The following is a 20296-nucleotide window of genomic DNA, read 5'->3' as shown; positions in this document are numbered from 1 at the left end:
TCGACGCATCGCCCGTCTCCGCCAATATCTCACCACAAAAGCAGCTGAAACCCTGGTTCATGCCATTGTCACCTCTCGTCTGGGCTATTCTAACGCCCTCCTCGCCGGCCTCCGATCCATTCGTGAAATCCAGATGATTCAGAACTCTCACCGGCACCAAACTCCGCTCCCCGATCCCCCAGTCCTGGCCAGACTGCATAGCTGCCTGTCCCAGAGAGGATCGACTTGAAGATCCTCAACATGTCTTCAAATCCCCCCACTCCTCTCCAGCCCCCGACCTCTCTTACCTCCTCTCTCATCACAGCAGTGCCCGTTGCCTTCGCTCCACCGGATCTGGCGTCCTCCTTGTCCCCCGAATCATCTGCCACCAGCCACTACTCCCCGAGGAGCTCTGGAACTCCCCTCCTCACTCCATTAGGCTCGACCCCGCTCTTCCTATTTTCAGGTCTCTGCTGAAAACCTTTCTTTTCGATCGCGCCTTTGGTCACCTTGGACTCCCACCCCCACCTCCCACATACACCACGGCTAGGTCCCAAGATCCATTACTGTGAAGCTCTGAGACGCTCTGGAGAGCACTGTATAAATCCAAGTTGTTGTTGTAGACATAGTAGTTGGCAATCTGCAAGCCATAACACTGAACGTTACTCTATTCCAGACAAAGGGAATGTTCAGTGTGGCATTCGTATAAACATAATATGCACAATAAAAAAAATACTAGTAGTCTTTGGTTTGATTTAGCTGCAAATCATGTAATAAAGGTCATTCCATATCAGGAAGACAACCCAAAGCGAATGTGACTGTGAGTCTCGTGGGAAAATGTGACAATATGCAAACAACAATGTTCCTCAAATAGCCAAGGTGTGAGAGACCAATTTTGTTTGGTGTTTATTTATCCAGGATAGCGGGAGCAACTCCCTTGTTTTAACCAACGCAGAGCAACAACAAATGGGACGTTGGTTTAGTACCCAGTCTGAAGTTGGCAGCTCAGCAGTGCAGGATACCCCAGCAGTGACCTGCTTTGCAGTGAGAAGATATGAGTTCCATTTCCCGCCGTGTGGCTTCAACCCTCAAAACGCTCTGATAGGTTTATCTTAATAGATTTAATACACGTGTTCAAAAATTATGAGGGATTTTGAGAGTAGAGCGGCTATAACTGTTTCTCTTGAGGGTCCGTGAATGAGGGACACAGACTTAAGATAATAGGCAAAAGAACCAGAACAAAACAACCTTCTCAGGAACGGGAATGATACCAACTGAGCCAGGCTGGCAGCTCTCTGATGTTAGCTACCAAATGGTATTTTAGGCCAATGGATGATGGTTTATTCTGATTTTTTGCAAGAATAAATGTAATATTTCCTGAAATATATTTTTAGAGAATACAAGTAAAATCATATCTGACTAACTTTTTTATGGGTTACTAACAGGCACAAGCACCTTATTCACCGAGACCCTGGCCCTGTACAACGGGTACCAGCTGTACAGACTGACAAAGTTCTATCGGGACAGATTGGAACAGGCCATTGAGGAAGGTGTGGAGGACATCAGCTCAAGGCTGACAGAGAAGGAATGTTTCAGCCCCCAGGAACACAAAGTAGGTTTGAGTCAGAGGTTTCCATTTCATTTGTTAAAAGCTCAGAAAATCTGTGCCTGTCTGCACGGCTCATGTGCTGCTGTTATCAGGAAATCAGAAGAATGGCAATAAAGACTTCACCAGCCAGTTATGTTATAACGCAGGCCATGTACTCTATGTTTGTAGTGGAGCAGTACTGCACAGTGTAATAGGAGTCTGTTTATATAGCATTTGAATAGCACCGTTCACTTGGCGAGGCAGTCTCAAGGCACTGACAGTTGAAAGTTAGAGCCCGATCTGGATTTCGGAAGGGAAGGGGAGGGAAAATGATCAAAGGCATAATCACAGAGGAAAGCAGTTTGTGGAGGGAAGAGATAGCAAATCGAGCCACGCCATCAATTGTTCTGGGTATTGCTGATCACTGTCACTGTTTATGTTTCACTCCATCTTCAATACATTAATGCTCACTCTCTGCAGAAACTCACAGAGCTCACACATAGGGGGCAGAAGGCACAAAGTTCGAAATTTCTTCTGGATCTGGTGATGGGGAACGGTTCCCAAGCCAGGATAGTGATGTGGGAATCCTTTGTGGAAATGAAGTCCACTTTGCCCAAACTGAACAAAATCATGACTGAAATACAGGAACAAGGTAATTTTATACATATTACCATGGGCCAAATGGCCTCCTTCTGTGCTGTAACATTCTATGAATGTGTGATGGTACGCAGTGTCTCCATTCTGTGGCGAGTTACAGATTTTACTCAAAGAGTATTGAGACAAAGTTCATTCAAGCTAGTAATATTAATTCTATTCAAACAGGTGCCAGTCTAGTGAATGAGGTGTCCATCGACGGAAGTGTACCAGACGTCTCCATTGGTATGATAGGTATGAGACAGTGACAAGATTCAAGCCAGTCAATCACTTCTGAAATACACAGTTTAACACTTTTCCATTTACTTGATGATTTCCAGAAAAATTCAAATGAGGATGAGAGAGTGTAGGAGGCAGATAAATAGGGAGAGTAGCGGAAAAGGGAGGATTGAAAATGAGGAGGGAGGTGAATGATCCTTATTCGATTCTTACATATTTCAGCAAATATTGCTTTGCAATGATTTTTCTCAAAATAAATTAGAGATAACGTCTCACAAGTCGTCATATAATGGCCTGAAAATCTCCCATGGTGTGCATGTAATTCAGATTGTTTAACCCTTGTTTGCCAGGCTCAATTGGTGTTCCTTTTGTCTCGGAGTCAGACGCTGTGGGTTCAAGTTCATATCAACCGGATGAGTTGACACTCCAGTGCAGTTCTGGGATATGTGCATTGTTGGAGATGCCGCTATTGGGATATAAAACCGAGGTCCTGTCTCCCTTTTCAGGTGGACATCAAAAACCTCACAATACTATTTGAAAAGAGTGGGAGTTTCTCTCTCCGGTTTCCTGGCCAAATCTCTCAAATAAATGTGATCAATCACTTCACGGCTGCGTGTGGCACATCGCTGTGCACAAATTAGCTGCTGTGTTTGCCAACAAAACAAAGCCACTACACCTAACAGTAAATCTAGCAGCGCTTTGGGTAGTCCTTCTGCCTTGAAAGGCCATGAATGATTCTAAGTATTATTATTCAATAAAGCTCAATAATTCTTCTATTTACTTTATGATTTTGTAATGTTGGACATGAAGCTATTCAGCGATTACACAAGGAGACGTTACAGAAACAATGTGAGAAACTGGAGTTGAAGACCATCCTGATAAAGGAGAAGGTGCAGAAATTTCAGCTGGTAGATCGCTACACGGAGTTAACAATTATTTCTGATGTACGTGACCGGGAACTGGTAGAACATGAGCTGCTGGCGAGAGGCAGAGAACACGAGGAGTGGAGACAGAAGCAACTCCGGGGAGAGCTGGAAAAAATCCGAACTGATAAACTGTTCCACAGCAGCTTCTCAAAAGGAAGTCATTTACACTCCTCTCAGGGAAGCGGTTCTGACTCTCCCACTGGGACTTCCGCAGTAGTGAGTGGAGTGGCTGGGATTGGAAAAACAACCATGGTGCAAAAGATTGTCCATGACTGGGCCACAGGCAAAATCTATCCACGCTTCCACTTTGTATTTGTTTTTAAGTTCAGAGACCTAAACAGACTTTATGACAGAGCAACACTGAGCCGTCTGATCGGGGAGCAGTATCCTTACCTCAGGGGTGTTTTGGATGAGCTGTGGAAACACCCAGAGACATTGCTCTTTATATTTGATGGTTTGGATGAATTCAGGACAAGGATTGATTTCGCTGACAGTCGGAGAGAAACAGAGCCTCAGCGCAGGTGCACAGACCCTGAATTCCTCTGTGATGTTCTGACATTGTGTACAGTTTAATACAGAAAAAGCTGCTGCCAGGCTGCTCAGTGCTGGTGACCAGCCGCCCCACTGCATTACATTTACTGGCAAAGGCTCAGGTCAGTGTCTGGGCTGAAATCCTGGGATTTGTGGGTGAAGAGAGAAGGGAATATTTTCACAAGTTTTTTGAAGATCAGGAGGTGGCGGCTGCTGTTTACAGCCACGTGGAGGAGAACGAGCTCCTGCTCACCATGTGCTACAACCCGTCCTACTGCTGGATCCTCGCTCTGTCTCTGGGTCCCTTCTTTACACGGAAACACAGCAACAAACAGCGAGTTCCCAAGACAGTCACACAACTCTTCTCCTATTATATTTATAACATCTTGTCATATCACAGTGTCAGGATGGATAGCCCCCGTGATGTGATGCTGAAGATCGGTGACATGGCCTTCACTGGAGTCTCCCATAGAAACATTGTCTTTTATTCTGAAGATCTGGTGAAATCTAACCTCCAACCTTCCCAGTTCCTCTCTGGCTTTCTCATGGAACTTGTGGAGAGAGAGTCTTCAGAGCACAGCGTGGTCTACACATTCCCGCACCTCACCATCCAGGAGTTTGTAGCCGCACTCGCTCAGTTCCTCTCTCCTGATTCCAAACGCACCATGCGGTGTTTGATCCGCAGTGACATGGAGGAGGACGGCCGGTTTGAGATATTCCTGCGCTTTGTTGCTGGTCTCTCCTCCCCACGGGCAGCTCAGCCACTGGAGGATTTTCTGGGGCCATTTGTTCATCAGACAACCTGTGCGGTGATCGATTGGCTGGGGGAGAAGTTTGAAGCTCAGATTAAAGACACAGACACCATCACTGGGAAAGGGAAGCTGCTGAAGACGCTCCACTACCTGTTTGAGTCTCAGAATCAAGCCCTGGCACAGCAAACACTGGGCTCTGTACACACACTGACATTTGGTGATGACTCTCCGCGGAAAGCATTGACACTGACACCGATAGACTGTGTTGTGCTGTCTCAGGCTATTGGACTTTGTGACACAATAAAACAACTGAATCTGAGGAACTGCTACATTCGGTATGAGGGTCTCCAGCGTCTGGTTCCTGCTCTGCACAAGTGTCAGGAGTTGCAGTAAGTTTACTCTGTTCGTAAACCTTATTCTTGTTATTCTTATTTTTCTTATTTCAAAGCCATTCTCCAGGATGTTACAGACATTAAACACCAGCTGCTCAATGGGAGAATGGTATCGCACAGCTGGAGGTAACAGTGATGGCCGTCACTCACCGCAATCCTGAACTGTGTGATTGGGAGGTGAATGGCTGACATTCCACACACCTGGCGCTCAACACCCTGAGCCCTTTGGTGACATTCCCAGATTGCTGGTGTTATTGGGATTGGTTCCTCACTCCGACTTTACTGACTATATTGTAACGTGAAACGAGGTCAGACAGAAAGGAAATTGTACAAAGAGACGTAGTTCAGTGGTTCCAGTTCATTCCTACAGGACGTGTTTCTCCCGAAACTAGAGTCTCTGAAAAGCGGAATGGCCCCTGATCTCTAACCCTCTGAGCTTTCCCCCAGCTCAGGCCACAGGACTCACACCCGTGAACCATTTCCTTATGCCGGAGGCTTCCTTCCGAAGGCAGCCAACCCCACACCACCATTGCTGCATTCCAGGGCTAAGAGACCTCCCGAGGGCTTGGCCATCCCACTTATCCAGCCACACCTTCTCAACTACAAGATTTCATTTATAGTGCGCCTTTCACGTCGGGAGTATGTCGCAAGGCGCTGGACAGTTGGGTCGGGACCCAAGCAAGGGGGAAATGATCAGGGTGAGGAGAAGGAAGGGAGGGAGCGAGGAGCGCGTAGGGAGTCGAGAGGGGAGCTGAAGGCACGGTCAAAGACAAGGGTCTTGAGACGGGCCTTGAAGAAGGAAGCGGCGAACGCACTGGTGGATGGATTTCCAGAGCCTCGGGGTTGAGAGGCTGAAGGCCCGGCCACCGATGTTAGGGCGGTTGGGGCGGAGGATGTGGAGCAGACCGGAGCCAAAGGGACGGAGGGTACGGGCAGGTAAGTAGGGGGTTAGTAGGTCGGAGAGGTAGGAGGGAGCGAGGCCGTGAATGGCCTTGTAGGTGAGGATTAAAATCTTGAATTCGATCCTCTGGGGTATGGGGAGCCAGTGGAGGCGAGCGAGGGTGGGAGTGATGTGGTCGCCTTCTCCAGTACATTGCTTGTTACTCTATTACAACATGTTTCACCCCTAACACTTCTCCCTCAACCTGAGTTCAGTCTGACAGGTGTGGGTTCCCCTGGCCCTGGTTAAGAGTCACCATTTTCAGCTCCTGAGAGCTCCCGGCCACAGAAATTCTCTTTCCCAGTTCTAGAGCTCACAGTATTTGTAGGATGAGAGAATAGAGACACATCCACTGCCCTGCTCCTGGAGATTACAGGCCAGGCTGCAGAAGCCACGACATTAGCCTGACTCACACCCGTACACTGAGGGATTACACTGCTGCTGGAATAGACCGAGCGTAAACTGTTCCTGCCTTTGCCAGGCATTGGGGGAGATCCCCACTACTTGTACATCCAGCAGCACAGCATGTTAAGATACATTGCCAAGATGAGGGCTGTGAGAAATGCAGTTCTTATGATTATTACTATTATCATCATCAGATTCTATCATTCATATCGGCTCCACTTTGTCTTGAAAAAAGGCTTCTCCCCCAGCCACCTCACCTCCTCGTGTGTTGTCACTCAGGGTTCTGCCCTCAGTCCTCTCCTCATCAACATGTATATGTTCCCACTTGGTGACATCATCGGCAGACATGGGGTCAACTTCCACATGTATGCGGATGACACCCAAATCTACTTCTTTGTCTCCACCCTTGAACCCCACGAACGTTCCTGTCCTGACACAATGTCTGTCAGGTATCATGTTCTGTATCAGCTTTCTACAGTTGAGCGTCAGCAAGACCGAGGCTCTCCTGATTGACTCGCACCAGCACGTCCCAACTCAGACACTGGCAGCATCAACATCCACGGATGCCCAATCCACCTCACTAAGCCAGTCAGGAATCTGGGAGTCTTATCGACCGTCAACTGTCCTTTCTCCCCCATATCTGTGCCATGATCAACTGTGCCTTCCCCAACCGCTGCTTCATTGCCTAACTCCACCACTGCCTCACCCCTCAGGCCGCCAAATCCCTGATACACGCCTCCATTACGCCCTGGCTCAAATATACCAATTCCCTGCTTGTCAGCTTTCCCAACTCTTCCCTCCACAAGCTGCAGGTCATCCAGTACTCTGCAGCTCTGTCCTCTCCTGCACCAGACTCCATGACCATTTCCCCCACCATCGCCCGGCTCCACTGACTCCCCAATCCTTAGTGGATAGAATTCAAAATACGCCTCTTCACTTTCCAGGCCCTCCACGGACCTGCTCCCTCCTACCTCTCTGACCTGCTGACCGCCTATCAACCTGTCCACTCCCTTCCTTCAGTTGGCTGAAGCCTCCACCATGTCTCCTGCCGAACCCGCTCTGCCATCGGCGACCGAATTTTCTGACTCTGCCCCCGCACTCTGCAACTCCATCCCACAAACTCTTTACTTCGCTCCCTCCCTTGATGTGTTGCAGCTTCTACAGCACTGCCCTGTCCTCACACTCAGGTCACTAACACTATTATAATGGGCTCTGGGTACCGGCTGTGGGGAAGCGGGTAAACTGGGCCCTGGACTGTAAAGGCTGAGGACTTGCAGTGCAGAGGCAGCTATGGGGAGGATTGTCCTTTGGGGGAGAGGCAGTCATACCTTTATTGTATCACATTCTCCCTCTCAGTCTCTCTCTCCGTCTCTCGCTTTGCCTTTCTCTCACTCAGTCTCTCTGTCAGTCACTTTCAAACAGTCTCTCTCTCTCTCTCTCCTCTCTCTCAGTCTCTCACTCTCTCTCTCATTCTCTCTTCCTGTCCTCTCTGTCAGTCTTTCTTTCTCAGACTCAGGGTCTCCCGTAAAACACAGTCACTAACGCTTTATAACATCTTCTCTCGCACAATCTCCCTCTCTCTCCATCTCTATCTCTGTCTCTTATTCTCTCTCTCTCTCAGTTTCTGTCTGTCTCTCTTGCATTCTCTCTCTCTCTTGCTCTGTCTTCCAGTATCTCCCTCTCTCTTTCTCAATCTCTTTGTCTCATCCTCTCTCTCTCTATCCCACATCAAGCCGTCACTGCATATTATCTCTCAGTCTTGCTCTATCTCTGAGTCTCTTTATCTCTATCGCTCGAAGTCACTGTCTCTCAGTATCGCGATCTCAGTCTCAATCTCTTCCTCACTCTCCCTCTCTCTCTAACTCTCTCTCTCTCACTATTAGTCTCCCTTTCTGTCTCACCTACAAAATACAGAGTTAATACACTACATAATATATTCTCTCTCACGGTTTCCCTCTCTCATTCTCTCTGTCTATCAGCCTTTCTCTCAGGCTCTCTCTCTATGTCACTCAGTGTCTCTCTCTGTCTCAGTCTCTCTCTCTCTCTCTTTGCGTCTCCCGAAAAAACACGGTCACTACACGTTTACTATATATTTTCTATCATTGTTTTGTCTCAGTCTTGCTCTTTGTACATCTCTCTATCTCGTTCTCTCTCTCTCAGTCTCTTTTTCTGCCTCTCTTTCACTCTCTGTCTCTCTTTCTGCCTCTCTTTCTCTCCCTCTCTCTCGAAGTCACTCTCTCGCCTAGTCTCACTCTCCCATGCTCTCGGTCAGTCTCTCACCATCTTTCTCTGTATCTTCCACAAAACTGTCACTACATCTTATAAGATATTTTCTCTCACCGGCTCTCTCAGTCTCTCTCTTTCTCTGTCTCTCTCACGCACTCCTGTCTCTCTCTCTCTCTCTGCCTCTCTACCTCTCCCAAAAAACACGTCACTACACTTCATAATATATTTTCTCTCAGTCTCTCTCTCCCTCTGTCTCTTTGTCTCTTCCACGAAACACAGTCACTACACTTTACAATATGTTCTCTCTCTCACTCTCTCGCTCAGTCTCTCTTTCACTAAATTTATCTTAACATCAGTCTATCTCTTTCTCTGTTTCTCTCTCAGTCTCTATCTCTCAGTCTCTCTGAGTCTCTCTCTCTCACTCACTCTCTTGGTCTCCCACTCTCTCAGACTGTTTCTCTAACTGTCTTATAGTTTCTATCTCTTTTTCTCTGTCTTTCGCTCTGTCCCACAAACCAAACATTACAATATATTTTCTCTCAGTCTCTCTCGGTGTATCTCTCTGTCTCACTCAGTCGCTCTATCTGTCACTCTCTCCGTCTCTTTCTCTCTATCGCAGTAACTGTCTCTCTCCGAGTCTCTCACTCTTTCTCTCATTCTTCTCCTATTCTTGCTTTATCTCTCCCCCAAAACACACATTTGTAGTAATTATTTTTATTACTCTGTATTACTTTGTAATACATTTTCTCTCACATTCTCTCTCAGCCTCTCTCTCTCTGTTTCTTTCAGTCTCTTTTTCTTTCACTATGTCAATCTCTCTTTCTCGGTCTCTCTCTGTCTCTTTCTCTCTGTCACTCTCTCTCTATCAGTCTCCCTCTGTCTCTTCCACAAAATACTGTCACTACACGTTATGGATTTGTTATCAGTCTCTCTCTCAGTCTCTTTCTCACTTGTAGTCATTCTTTCGTAGTCTCTCTCGGTGTCTTTCTCAGTCTCTCTCTCTCTCCCTATAAATCTATGTCTCTCAGTCTCTCTCACAAAAAACACTGTCTGTCTCTCTTCATGCCTCTTACTTTCTCGCTGTCACTCTTTCTCCCATCTCTCCCCCATTCTCTCTTTCTCTCTCTCTCTGTCTCTTGCTTTCATTCCCAGACTCTCTCTCAGACTCAGTATTTCTCCGTCTCTTTCTTTCATTCTCTCGATCTCTCGCTCTTTCTAACCCACAAAACACAATCATTATCCTCCAGAGACTGTGTGTCTGAGAGAGAGAGTCTGTGAATGACAATATATTATAAAGTCTAGTGAATATTTTTTTGGTTGAGACAGAGAGAGAATGAGGGAGCGTGAAACTGAGAGAGTGACTGCAAGAGAGAGACAGAACCTGAGAGAGAGAAATAGAGATTGAGAGAGACTGAGACAGAGAGAGAGAACCAGAAACAGAGACTGAGAGGGAAACAGAGAAGTATTCATTGAGAGAGATGAGAGACAAGGCGGCAGAGTGCAGTGTTTTGGATGATCTGCTGCTTGTGAAGGGAAGATTTAGGAAGGCCGATGAGGAGGCAGTTTCCATAATGTGTAGTGACTGTGTGTTCTGTGGGAGAGACTGAGAGAGAAAGAGAGTGACAGGGAGGGATTCAGAGAGAAAGAGACTGAGAGAGATTGAGAGAAAGTGAAAGAAAGAAATATTTATAACATTTAGTGATTGCGTTTTCTGAGCGAGACAATTCCAGAGTCTGTGAGAGAGACTCAGATATAGAGAGTAACTGAGAAAAATACAAACTGGCAGAGAGGGACTGAGTGAGAGAAAGACAGAGTGAGAGAAAGAGCGAATGAGAGCGAGAGACTGAGAGAGATAGAGAGACTGAGAGGGAGAGACTGAGAGAGAAAGACTGAGAGAGGGACAAAGAGAGAAAGAGAGAGACTGAGAGATAGAGACTGAGAGAGAAAGACTGAGAGAGGGACTGAGAGAAAGTGACACAGAGAGAAGCTGTGTGAGAGAGGGAGAGAGAGAGAGCGCCTCGAGGAAATGAAATATATTGTGTGGTATTTTGTGGGAGAGACTGAGAGGTAGACAGAGAGATTGAGAGAGAAAATAATAGGGAGACTGAGAGAAGGAAATGTATTATACTGTGAAGTGACTGTGTTTTGTGGAAGAGATAGAGCAAAAGACTCTGAGCGAGACAGAGAGAGACTCAGAGAGAGATATTAAGAGAAAGAGGGAGCAAGTGAGAGCTTAGGGGAGATGCAATATATCCATGTGGTAGTGGGAGAGACTAAGAGTGAGTGAGAGAGAAAAAGCGAGACAGAGAGAGAGAGACAGAAAGAGAGAATGATAGAGACAAAGCAAGAGACTGAGAAAGTGACTGAGATAAAGAGACTGAGAGAGAGACTGAGTTGGAGAATGTCAGAGCGAGAGCCAAAGAGAGAGACTGAGAAAGAAAGAGACTGAGGGAGTGTGACTGTGAGAGGGAAAGACACAGACAGAGAGAGACTGACAAAGAATAGAATGTAGGCAGTGAGAGAGAGAAAGACAGACAGAGAGCGAGAGAGAGACTGAGAGAAAGAGACAGAAGAGAGAAAAAGACGGAGAGAGTGAGAGAGATATAGAGACAGACTGTGCTGTGTGTGCACATGTGTGTGTGACCCTGGTCCCAGCGCCTTGGGACTTGCTCCCCATGTGAAAGGCTCCTGTATATACATGTCAATGTGTTTAGTGTTGTTACACTATATTCCCTGTGTTTGTGTCCCTGTGTCCAGGTTGGGGGGCAATAATCTGGGAGATTGTGGAGTGAAGCGACTGTGTGAGGCTCTGAGGAACCCGGAGTGTAAAATACAGAGTCTGTGGTAAGTAACACTGTGTCTCCAGAGTCTGAATGACTCCAATATCTCAATGTGTTTATTGTGACTGTCTAATCAGTGCGGCTGAATATTGTGACAGGAATCGGTGTGAAAGTGCGAGGTCACAAGTCATCGTTTACATCAAACTCTCAACATGTGTTAGTGTGTATGTGTGTGTGTCTGTTTGTGTGTCTGTGTTTGCATGTGTTTGTGATTCTGTGTGTGTGCTTGTGTGCGTTCGTGACTGTTTTTTGTGAGTGTCTGTGCGTGCTTACGTGTGTATTTGTGAGTATCTCTGTTTGTTTCTGTGTTTGTTTGTATGTTTGGGTGTGTTTGTGTGTGTGTTGTTTGTGCATTGGTGAATGTTGTGTGAATGTTTGTGCGCGAGATTGTGTGTTTGTATGTGTATATCTATTTGTGTTTGTTTGGTTGTGTGGATGTGTATTTATATGTATGTTTGTTTGTGTTATTTTGTGTATGTGTGTTTGGTGTGCTTGTGTAAGTGTTTACGTTTGTGTGTTTGCATGAATGTATGATTGTGTGCGTATGTTATTGTGTAAGTTTGTGTGTGTGCGTGTGCACATGTGAGTTTCTTTGTGAGTTTGTTTGTGTTTCTGTGTGTGTATATGAGTTGGTGTGTATTCTTGCGTATGTGATTGTCTGTTTGTGAGTGTTTGTTTGTGTTCACATGTGTTTCGGTGTATGTTTCTGTGTATGTATTTGTTTGTTGTGCCCGTGTGTGTTTATTGTGCTTGTTTGAGCATTTCTTTGTGTGTTTGGTTATGCGTGAGCGTGTGCGTATTTATGTGTGTCCGTGATTTTGTTTGTTTGTGTTTATGTGCGTCTATGTTTTTGGGGTTGGGTGCGTGAATGTGTGTTTGTGTTTTCTGTTTGTTTGTGCATGTGTCCCTGTGTATTTCCGTTTGTGTTTCTTGTGTGCTTCTGTGTGTGTGTATTTCTGTGTGTGTTAGTATGTTTTTATCCGTGTGTTTGTGTGATTTTGTGTTTGTTTGTGTGTGGGCTTGTGTGCGCGTGTTTGTGTGTCAGTTTGTGTGTTTGTTTTGTGTTTCTAGTTGTGTGTGTTTCTTTTGTGTGTACGATTGTGTATTTGTATATGTGTGTGCTCGTGTGTGTTTGCATATGTATGTGTTTGTGCGCATATTGCTGTGCGCATGTGAATTTGTTTGTGTGTGTATGTGTATACGTGTATGTTTTTCTGTACGTGTGTTTTTTGCGCCTTTATTGACAATCTGTGCTTGTGTATGTTTGTCTGTTTATTTGTGTGCCCTTGTGCGTGTGGGTTTGATTGTGTGCGTTTGCTTGTGTTTGTATGTGTACATTTCTGTGTGTTTGTGTGGGTATTTTTGTGCGCACGTATTTGCGTGTAAACTTGTTTGTTCATGTATCTGTGTTCATGTATGTTTGTGTTTTTGTGTGTCTTTGGTTTTTTGTGTGTGTACTTGTGTGTTTTGTTGTGTGTGTATCTTTGTGATTTTTTTGTGTGCGTTTGCTTGCCTGTGTGTCTTTCTGTGTGTGTTTGTGTATGTGTGTCCGTGCGTGTGTATTTCTGCGTGTGTCATGCGTTTGCTTGTGTGTAAGTGTGTTTCATGTCTGTTTGTTTCTGTATGTGCCTGTGAGCGTGTGCAATACTGTCTGTTCCTGTCTATGTGTTTCTGTATCTGTATTTGTGCTCGTGATTGTATATGTGTGTATTTATGTTCTTGTATTTGTGTATTTCTGTATTTGTGCACGTGTGCATGTGTTTGTGTGTGGGTGCTTGTTTGGTTGTGTGTGTGCATTTATGTGTTTTTGTGTGTATGTGTGTGTTAAGTTCTTTTTGGTATGTATGTGTATGCGTGTGTTTGTTTGTGTCATCGATTTGTATGTTTGAGTGTGTATTTGTGCGTGTTTGTATGGTTGTGACTATGCGTGTGTGTTTTTGTGTCTGTGTGTAGGCGTGTCTGTGTATGCTGGTGTGCGTGTGTGTGTATGCGTGTGCACTGCTGCCACCTGTCCGGCATCAGACAAACTGTGAGTGACAGTGGGTTACACACACTGTGTTTACTCTGATCCCTGTTATGTCTCTGTGTCTCTGATCTGCAGGTTGGACAGTAACAATCTGACAACGGATTGTACCGAGGATCTGACCTCCGCTCTCAGCACAAACCACTCACTGACGGAGCTGTACCTCAATATTAATAAACTGGGAAATTGTGGAGTGAAGCCACTGTGTGAGGCTCTGAGGAACCCGGTGTTTAAAATACAGAACTGGAGTAAGTAACACACTGTATTTCCAGAGTCTGAATGATCAATATCTCAATGTGTTTATTGTGACTGTCTGATCAGTGCGGCTGAATATTGTGACAGGAATCGGTGTGATAGTGTGAGGCCACAAGCCATCGTTTACATCAAACTCTCAACATGTGTTAAAATGAAACCATGTGCTGGAAACCCCATCTCTCGTGACATGCGGATCCTCACAGCTCCGACGCCTCCCCTAGGTTTGAGGTTTTTTTTGTCAGAATCTTTCCAGTCAAAACGTCTGTGCAAAACCCTCACCCAGAATGAAATCGACACAGCTTCAGCCCTGAGTTAGCCTGTGTCTGCTCACACACTGCAGTCTGAGCCCTGTAGCTCAGTGGTTAAAGCCCTCGCCTCGCTAGCGGGAGGGCCTGGGGGTGATTCCTGACAGGGCAAAACCTTACGGATGTTTCCTTACTCCACTCGTGTCTGATTGCCACACAGTCAGTCACAATCCGGTTGTTATACGACTTGCAGATCACTTTTCCAGGGTTATTAATCCCTTGAAAACAATATTTCATGAGAGAATGAGAGATAGATGGGAATTGGGAGAGAGACAGACAGAGAGATGCAGAGACAGAAAGAGATACTGAGAGAGAAGAGAGACTGAGTGAGAGAAAGACAGAGTGATAGTCTGTGAAATAGATTGAGAGAAAGAGAGAGATACTGATAGAGCGAGAGAGACTAGGGGAGAAGAAATTTAACATGCAGTCTTTTTTTGTGAGAGGGACTAGGAGAAAGTGACAGAAAGAGAGAAGTAAGATAGTGAAGAGAGACTGAGGGAACGAAAGATAGAGCGAGAGGCGAATACAGAGACTGACAGGTAATGAAACAGAGAGAGCGACAAAGAGAGAGAGACTGATTTAGAAAGAGAAAAAGGGAGAGACAGAGAATCAGAGAGAGATTGAGAGAAAGAAACTGAGCAGGAGAGAGTAAGAGAGACAAACTGAGAGAAAGACAGGCACAGTGAGAGAGAATAGGGTACATGACATACAACATGTAGTGACTGTGCATTTTATCGGAGAAACTAAGAGACAGAGACCGAGAAGAAAGTGAGACAGGTAGAGACACAAAGAGAGACTGATACAAAAATATATAATATCGAATAGTGACTATGCCTTGTGGAAGAGCCAAAGTGAGAGAATGTTAGACAGACTGTGAGAGAGAGAGCGAGAGAGAGAGAGAGACTGATAGAGAAACATACAGAGAGAGAGAGAGAGAGACAGTAACAGTCAGAGATAAAGACAGAGACAGGGCGAGAGATTCAATGAGGGAAAGAAGAGTAAGAGATACAGAGAGAGAATGAGAGAGGGAAAAACGCAGGGAGAGAGTTGTGAGAGAGATATTTTAAAGTTTAGTGACACTGTGTTTTGTGTGACAGACAGTGTTACTGCGAGAGAGAAAGAGACAGTCAGAGAGAGAAATACAGAGAGAGAGTCAGTGAGAGAGACTGACAAAGAAAGAGGAAGAGAGAGAGGAGAAAGAGAGGCAGAACGAAAGGAGGAGAGAGTCAGAAAGGCACTGATAGAGACTGGGAGAGCGTCAGAGAGACTACACGACAGAGAGAGAGGACTGAGAGATCGAGTGATGAGACAGATATTGAGAGAGTGAGAGAGAGAGAGAGAGAGAGAGAGAGAGAGAGAGAGAGAGAGAGAGAGAGAGGAGAGAGAGAGAGAGAGAGAGATACTGGGAGAGTGAGAGACTGGGAAAGGGAGACTGAGTGAGACAAACTAAGTGAGAAAATGAGAGAGAGAGAGAGAGAGAATACGAGAGAGGAGAGAAACAGAGAGGGAGGCTGAGAGAGAAAGTGACTCAGAGACACAGAGTGAGAGAGAATGTGAGAGAGCGACAGAAAGAGATACTGAGAGACACTAATAGAGAAAGATAGTCTGAGAGACTTAGAGGATGAGAAACTGAGACACGTAGATGGAGGGAGAGAGATTCTGGGAGACACAGAGAGAGAGAGAGACTGAGAAAGAGATTGAGAGGCTGAGAGAGAGAGAGAGAGAGAGAGAGAGAGAGAGAGAGAGAGACTTAAGTGCGTGAATAAGGGAGAGAAAGAGACTTCGAGAGAGAGCGACTGAGAGAGATATGAGGAAGAGAAAGTGTCTGAAAGACTGAGTGAGACAGAAATGGAGAGAGAATATATTATAATGTGTAGTGACTGTATGTTTTGTTGACGAGACAGTGAGACTCAAAGAGATTGACTGACTGAGACAGAGAGAGGTTGAGAGAGAGAGACAGAAAGAGATATTGATTGACGCAGATAGAGAGACGCAGAGACTGAGAAAATGATTGTGAGAGAGAAAGAGAGAGCGAGAGAGAGAGATTGAGCGACAGAGACCGATATAGAGACAGAGATGGAGACTCAGGAAGATTGAGAGAGTGAGAGAGATAGTGAGAGAGAATATATAGTGAAGTGTTTTGTGGGGAAAATAGATAGAGATTGACTGAGAGAGAGAGAGAGAGAGAGAGAGTGAGATTGGGATAAACTGCCGGAGAGATAATACTACTTCTAATACTACAACTAATAATAATCCTTGCGTTTGACATAGTGCTTTTCACGCCTTCTAGACGGCTCAAAGCGTTTCACAGAATCGACTGTAAAGTGAATTGACTGTATATATTGTGAGCGATAGAGAAAGTTACCGAGAGAGGGAGAGAGAGAAAGTGCCTGAGAAACACAAAGTGAGAGAGAGAGACTGAGAGAAAGAGAGAGAAAGTGACTCAGAGATACAGAGTGAGAAAGAGACTGAGAGACAGCCTCAGAGAGCCAGAGAGATAGAGACTGAGACAGTGAGAGAGAGAGAGAGAGAGAGAGAGAGAGAGAGAGAGAGACTGAGCGAAAGAAGAATGATTGTGAGAGAGAGCGAGTAAGAGACTGAGAGAAAGAGAGAGACGATGAGGGAGAATATGTTATCACGCGTAGGGACTGTGTTTTGTGGAGAGGCAGAGAAAGAAAATTAGCAGAGAGAGACATAGAAGGAGACTGAGAGACTGAGAGAGTGAGAAAGTGAAAGACATAGAAGGAGACTGAGAGAGAGAGAGAGACGGTGAAAGAGAATATATTATTAAACGTAGTGACTGTTTTGTGGGAGAGACATGGAGAGAATCAGAGATAGAGAGAGAGAGAGAGAGAGAGAGACTGTGATGTGTGTGTGGCACATGTTCGGGTGTGTGTGACACTGGTCCAGCGCCTTGGGACTTGCTCCCATGTGAAACGCTCCTGTATATACATGTCAATGTGTATTGTGTTGTTACACTATATTCCCTGTGTTTGTGTCTCTGTGTCCAGGTTGGGGAGCAATAACCTGGGAGATTGTGGAGTGAAGCGACTGTGTGAGGCTCTGAGGAACTCGGAGTGTAAAATACAGAGTCTGCAGTAAGTAACGCACTGTGTCTCCAGAGTCTGAATGACTCCAATATCTCAATGTATTTATTGTGACTGTCTGCTCAGTGCGGCTGAATTGTGACAGGAATCGGTGTGACAATGTGAGGCCACAAGCCATCGTTTACGTCAAACTCTCAAATGTATTAATGTGTGTCTGTGCGGGTGTTGTGTGTCTTTCTGTGTTTGTTTGCATGTGCTGTGTGTGTGTCTTTGTGTGTGTGTGTGACTGTTAGAAACATTTGCAACTCTCTCCAAAATTTTAAAATGATCCTATTCCAGTTTACCTATTGGTTGAGTTCAGTCACTATATTCAGTCAAAATAGTAGGTAATGCACAAGTAAATGAAACAATAAAATAATACACAAGACACAAAACGGCTACCGAACGGATTCTGTCACAGCACTGGTCGTGTCTCGCACTGCTCCGCTACCGTTCCGAGAGATATCTGACACACCTTTGTTTAAAGACAACTGAATAACTCCAGACAAAGCTGTCTTTTTTAAGAAAAACAACTCCTTATGTTTATATCCATAATATGTTTCAATTTCAATTCTCCCTTTAACCACAAGGACTTTTTGTGTCCCTGTAGTCCTGACCTTATATTGCCATTGTTTTGGGTTCTGCCTTCAGTTACTGAGCTTTGCCGCCTTTGCACTTCTATTTTTAGATTCTTGAACCACGCTTTAACATTAACCCAAGAAAACACTGTGTGTGTGGTATTTCTGTGTGTGTGTCAGTGCATGTGTATGTGTTGTGTTTGTGTATGTATGTTGTTAGAAAATAAAATTCAGCCAAATCTGTAAGGAAATAACGCTGATTCCTCTAACCAGATATCAGACTGTTTTATTATAATTCGTTCGTTATTCCCCAATATCCCGATGGGTCAGACCAAAGGCCGGTACAATCAACAGATCTTATAAAAGAAAACACCACTATAGATATCTCGAGTTCAACACTGTGTCTTTACAGCACACAAGCTTGATTCTTTCGTGCTTTCGGTCTTCTTGCTTACAGCTTTCAATCTTCCCTCTGATATCCTCAGTCTTAGTGTTTCTAGTTCTCAGTCTTCCATCTCCCGTACCCTTGTCTCCGCAGCCCGGGATGGCCCCATCTCCCGTACCCTTGTCTCCGCGACCCGGGACGGCCCGTACACAAAGTTATCGGAACTCTTATACCAATGTTCGTCCGATCATGGTGCGGACATTAGATCACCTGGTCGAAATCATGCTGGGTTCACGTGAACACCTCATGGGGTGTACGTGCCTCACATACACACACACACTGTCCTTGAGACAGTCCGTTATCTCGTGTATGTGCAGGGAGTTTCAGTCCCGCTGCCCACAACACACTTAACTTAAAAGTTAACCCGTTCGCAACCTCTATCATGATTCCAACATTATACAAAAAGTGTAAATTCTAACAATGTGTGTGTCAATGCATATGTGTGTGTGTTTGCCTGTGTATGTGGGTCTGTGTGCTTTTGTGAGTGCTTTCGTAAGTGTGTGTGTATCTATTGAGCGATGTTTGTGTGTGTGTTGTCTTTGTTTCTGTGTGTGTTGTTGTGTGTGTTTTGAGTATATCTATATATATATTGTGTGTCTGGATGTGTTTATATGAGTGTCTCTGTCTGTGTGTGTGTTTCTGCGGGGATTTTTGTGTCTCTGTGTGTATTTGTGTTCGACTGTGTTTGCTTGTGTGTACGTTTGTTTGTGTGTGTGTTTGTGTGTTTCTGTGTGTGTGACTTTGTGCTTGTGAGTGTGTGTGTGTGTCAGAGCCTTGGGACGTCCGACATGAAAGGCGATATACAACTGTAATCTTGTTGTTGTTGTTGTGTGCGTTTGTGTGTGTTTCCTGTGAGTGTGTGTGTTGGGTATTTTGTTGATGTTATTGTGTATTTGTGTGTGTGTGTTTTGGTGTGTGTTTGTGTGTGTGTGTGGCGTGTCTGCGGGTATGTGCGTGGTTGTGTCTGTGTGCTTGCACGTTTACACAAACGTTGTGGTTGTGTGTATGTGTATTTATGTTTGTGTGTTTCTGTGTGTGCTTGTGTGTATGTTGTGTTTGCGTGTGTTTGTTTGTGTGAATCTATGTATGTGTATTTATGTCTGTGTTTGTATTTGATTTTGTGTTTCTTTGTTTGTTTGTGTGTTTTTGAGTGTGTGTCTGTTTGTCTTTATGTATGTTTTCTTGGTGTGTGTGATTGTGTTTTGTGTTTTTGTGTGTGCGTCTTGTGAGTTTGTTTTGTGTGTCTTTGTTTGTGTTTTCTGTGTGTATTTGTGCGTGTGGTTTCGCGTGTATGGTTATGTATGTTTGTATATGTCTGTTATTTGTGTGTGTACTTGTGTGCTTTTTTCTGTGTGGTGTGTTTACGTGTATGTTTGCGTGCGTTTGTGTGTGTGTCCGTTTGCTTGTTTCTGTGAGTGTGTGTGTTTGTTTCTGTGTGTTTCTCTGTGTATGCGTGTGTGTATCACTGTGTGAGTCTGTACGACATGTGTTTGTTTGTGTGTGTATGTGTGTGTGCTTGCATGAGTGTGTTTGCGTGTGTGTCTGTGTGTGTGTGTACTTGTCTGTGGGTCATGTTTGTGTGTGTGTGTATGATTTATTATGTGTTTGTGTGCCATATTGTTTATGTTTGTTTGTGTGCTTGTGTGAGTGATTGTGCTTATGTTTGCGTTTGAGTGTGTGTTGCGTATGTTTGATTTTGTGCGTGTCTGAGGTTTGAGTGCTTTTGTGAGTGTTTGTTTCTTTCTGTGTGTGCGTGTGAGTTTTGTGTGCACATGTAGTGGTGTGTTGTGTGTATCTATGTATGTCTATTTATATCTGTGTTTGTTTGTATGTGCTGTGCTTCTGTTTGTGATTGTGTGTTTTTGAGTGTGTCTTTATGTGCGTTTGTATGTTTGTGGTGTTTGTTGTGCGTGTTTGTCAGTCTGTTTTCGTGTAATTTGTTTGTGTTGCGTTTCTGTGTGTGTGTATTTGTGTGTGTTTGTGTGAATGTTTTATGGATGTTTGTGTATGCGTGTTTGTGCGTGCGTGTGTTTTTTTCTGTGGGTATGTTTTGCGCGTGTGGTTGTGTTTGTGTGCCTATGGATAACATCGCGTCGGATAATGCGAAAATAATGACCCTTCTATGGTTCAGTCGAGGATGTTCACGGGCTTA

General features: G+C 44.9%; 1 protein-coding gene across 1 annotated transcript; it reads left to right on the top strand.

Moving 5' to 3' along the window:
* The first annotated feature begins 2448 nt into the window (after positions 1-2448).
* LOC121852240 (NACHT, LRR and PYD domains-containing protein 3-like) lies at positions 2449-17061 on the top strand. Its single transcript, XM_042346326.1, has 7 exons — positions 2449-2455; positions 3251-3820; positions 3916-4234; positions 4298-5038; positions 11340-11448; positions 13600-13668; positions 17047-17061. Exons 1-7 carry the CDS (start codon positions 2449-2451, stop codon positions 17059-17061), a joined length of 1830 nt encoding a protein of 609 aa, XP_042202260.1.
* Positions 17062-20296: the final 3235 nt, after the last annotated feature.

This window comes from Callorhinchus milii, unplaced genomic scaffold (assembly GCF_018977255.1).
Source record: "Callorhinchus milii isolate IMCB2004 unplaced genomic scaffold, IMCB_Cmil_1.0 Scaffold612, whole genome shotgun sequence".
NCBI lineage: Eukaryota > Metazoa > Chordata > Chondrichthyes > Chimaeriformes > Callorhinchidae > Callorhinchus > Callorhinchus milii.
Note: the sequence above shows the minus strand (reverse complement) of the source record. Positions and strands in the feature narration are given on the sequence as shown.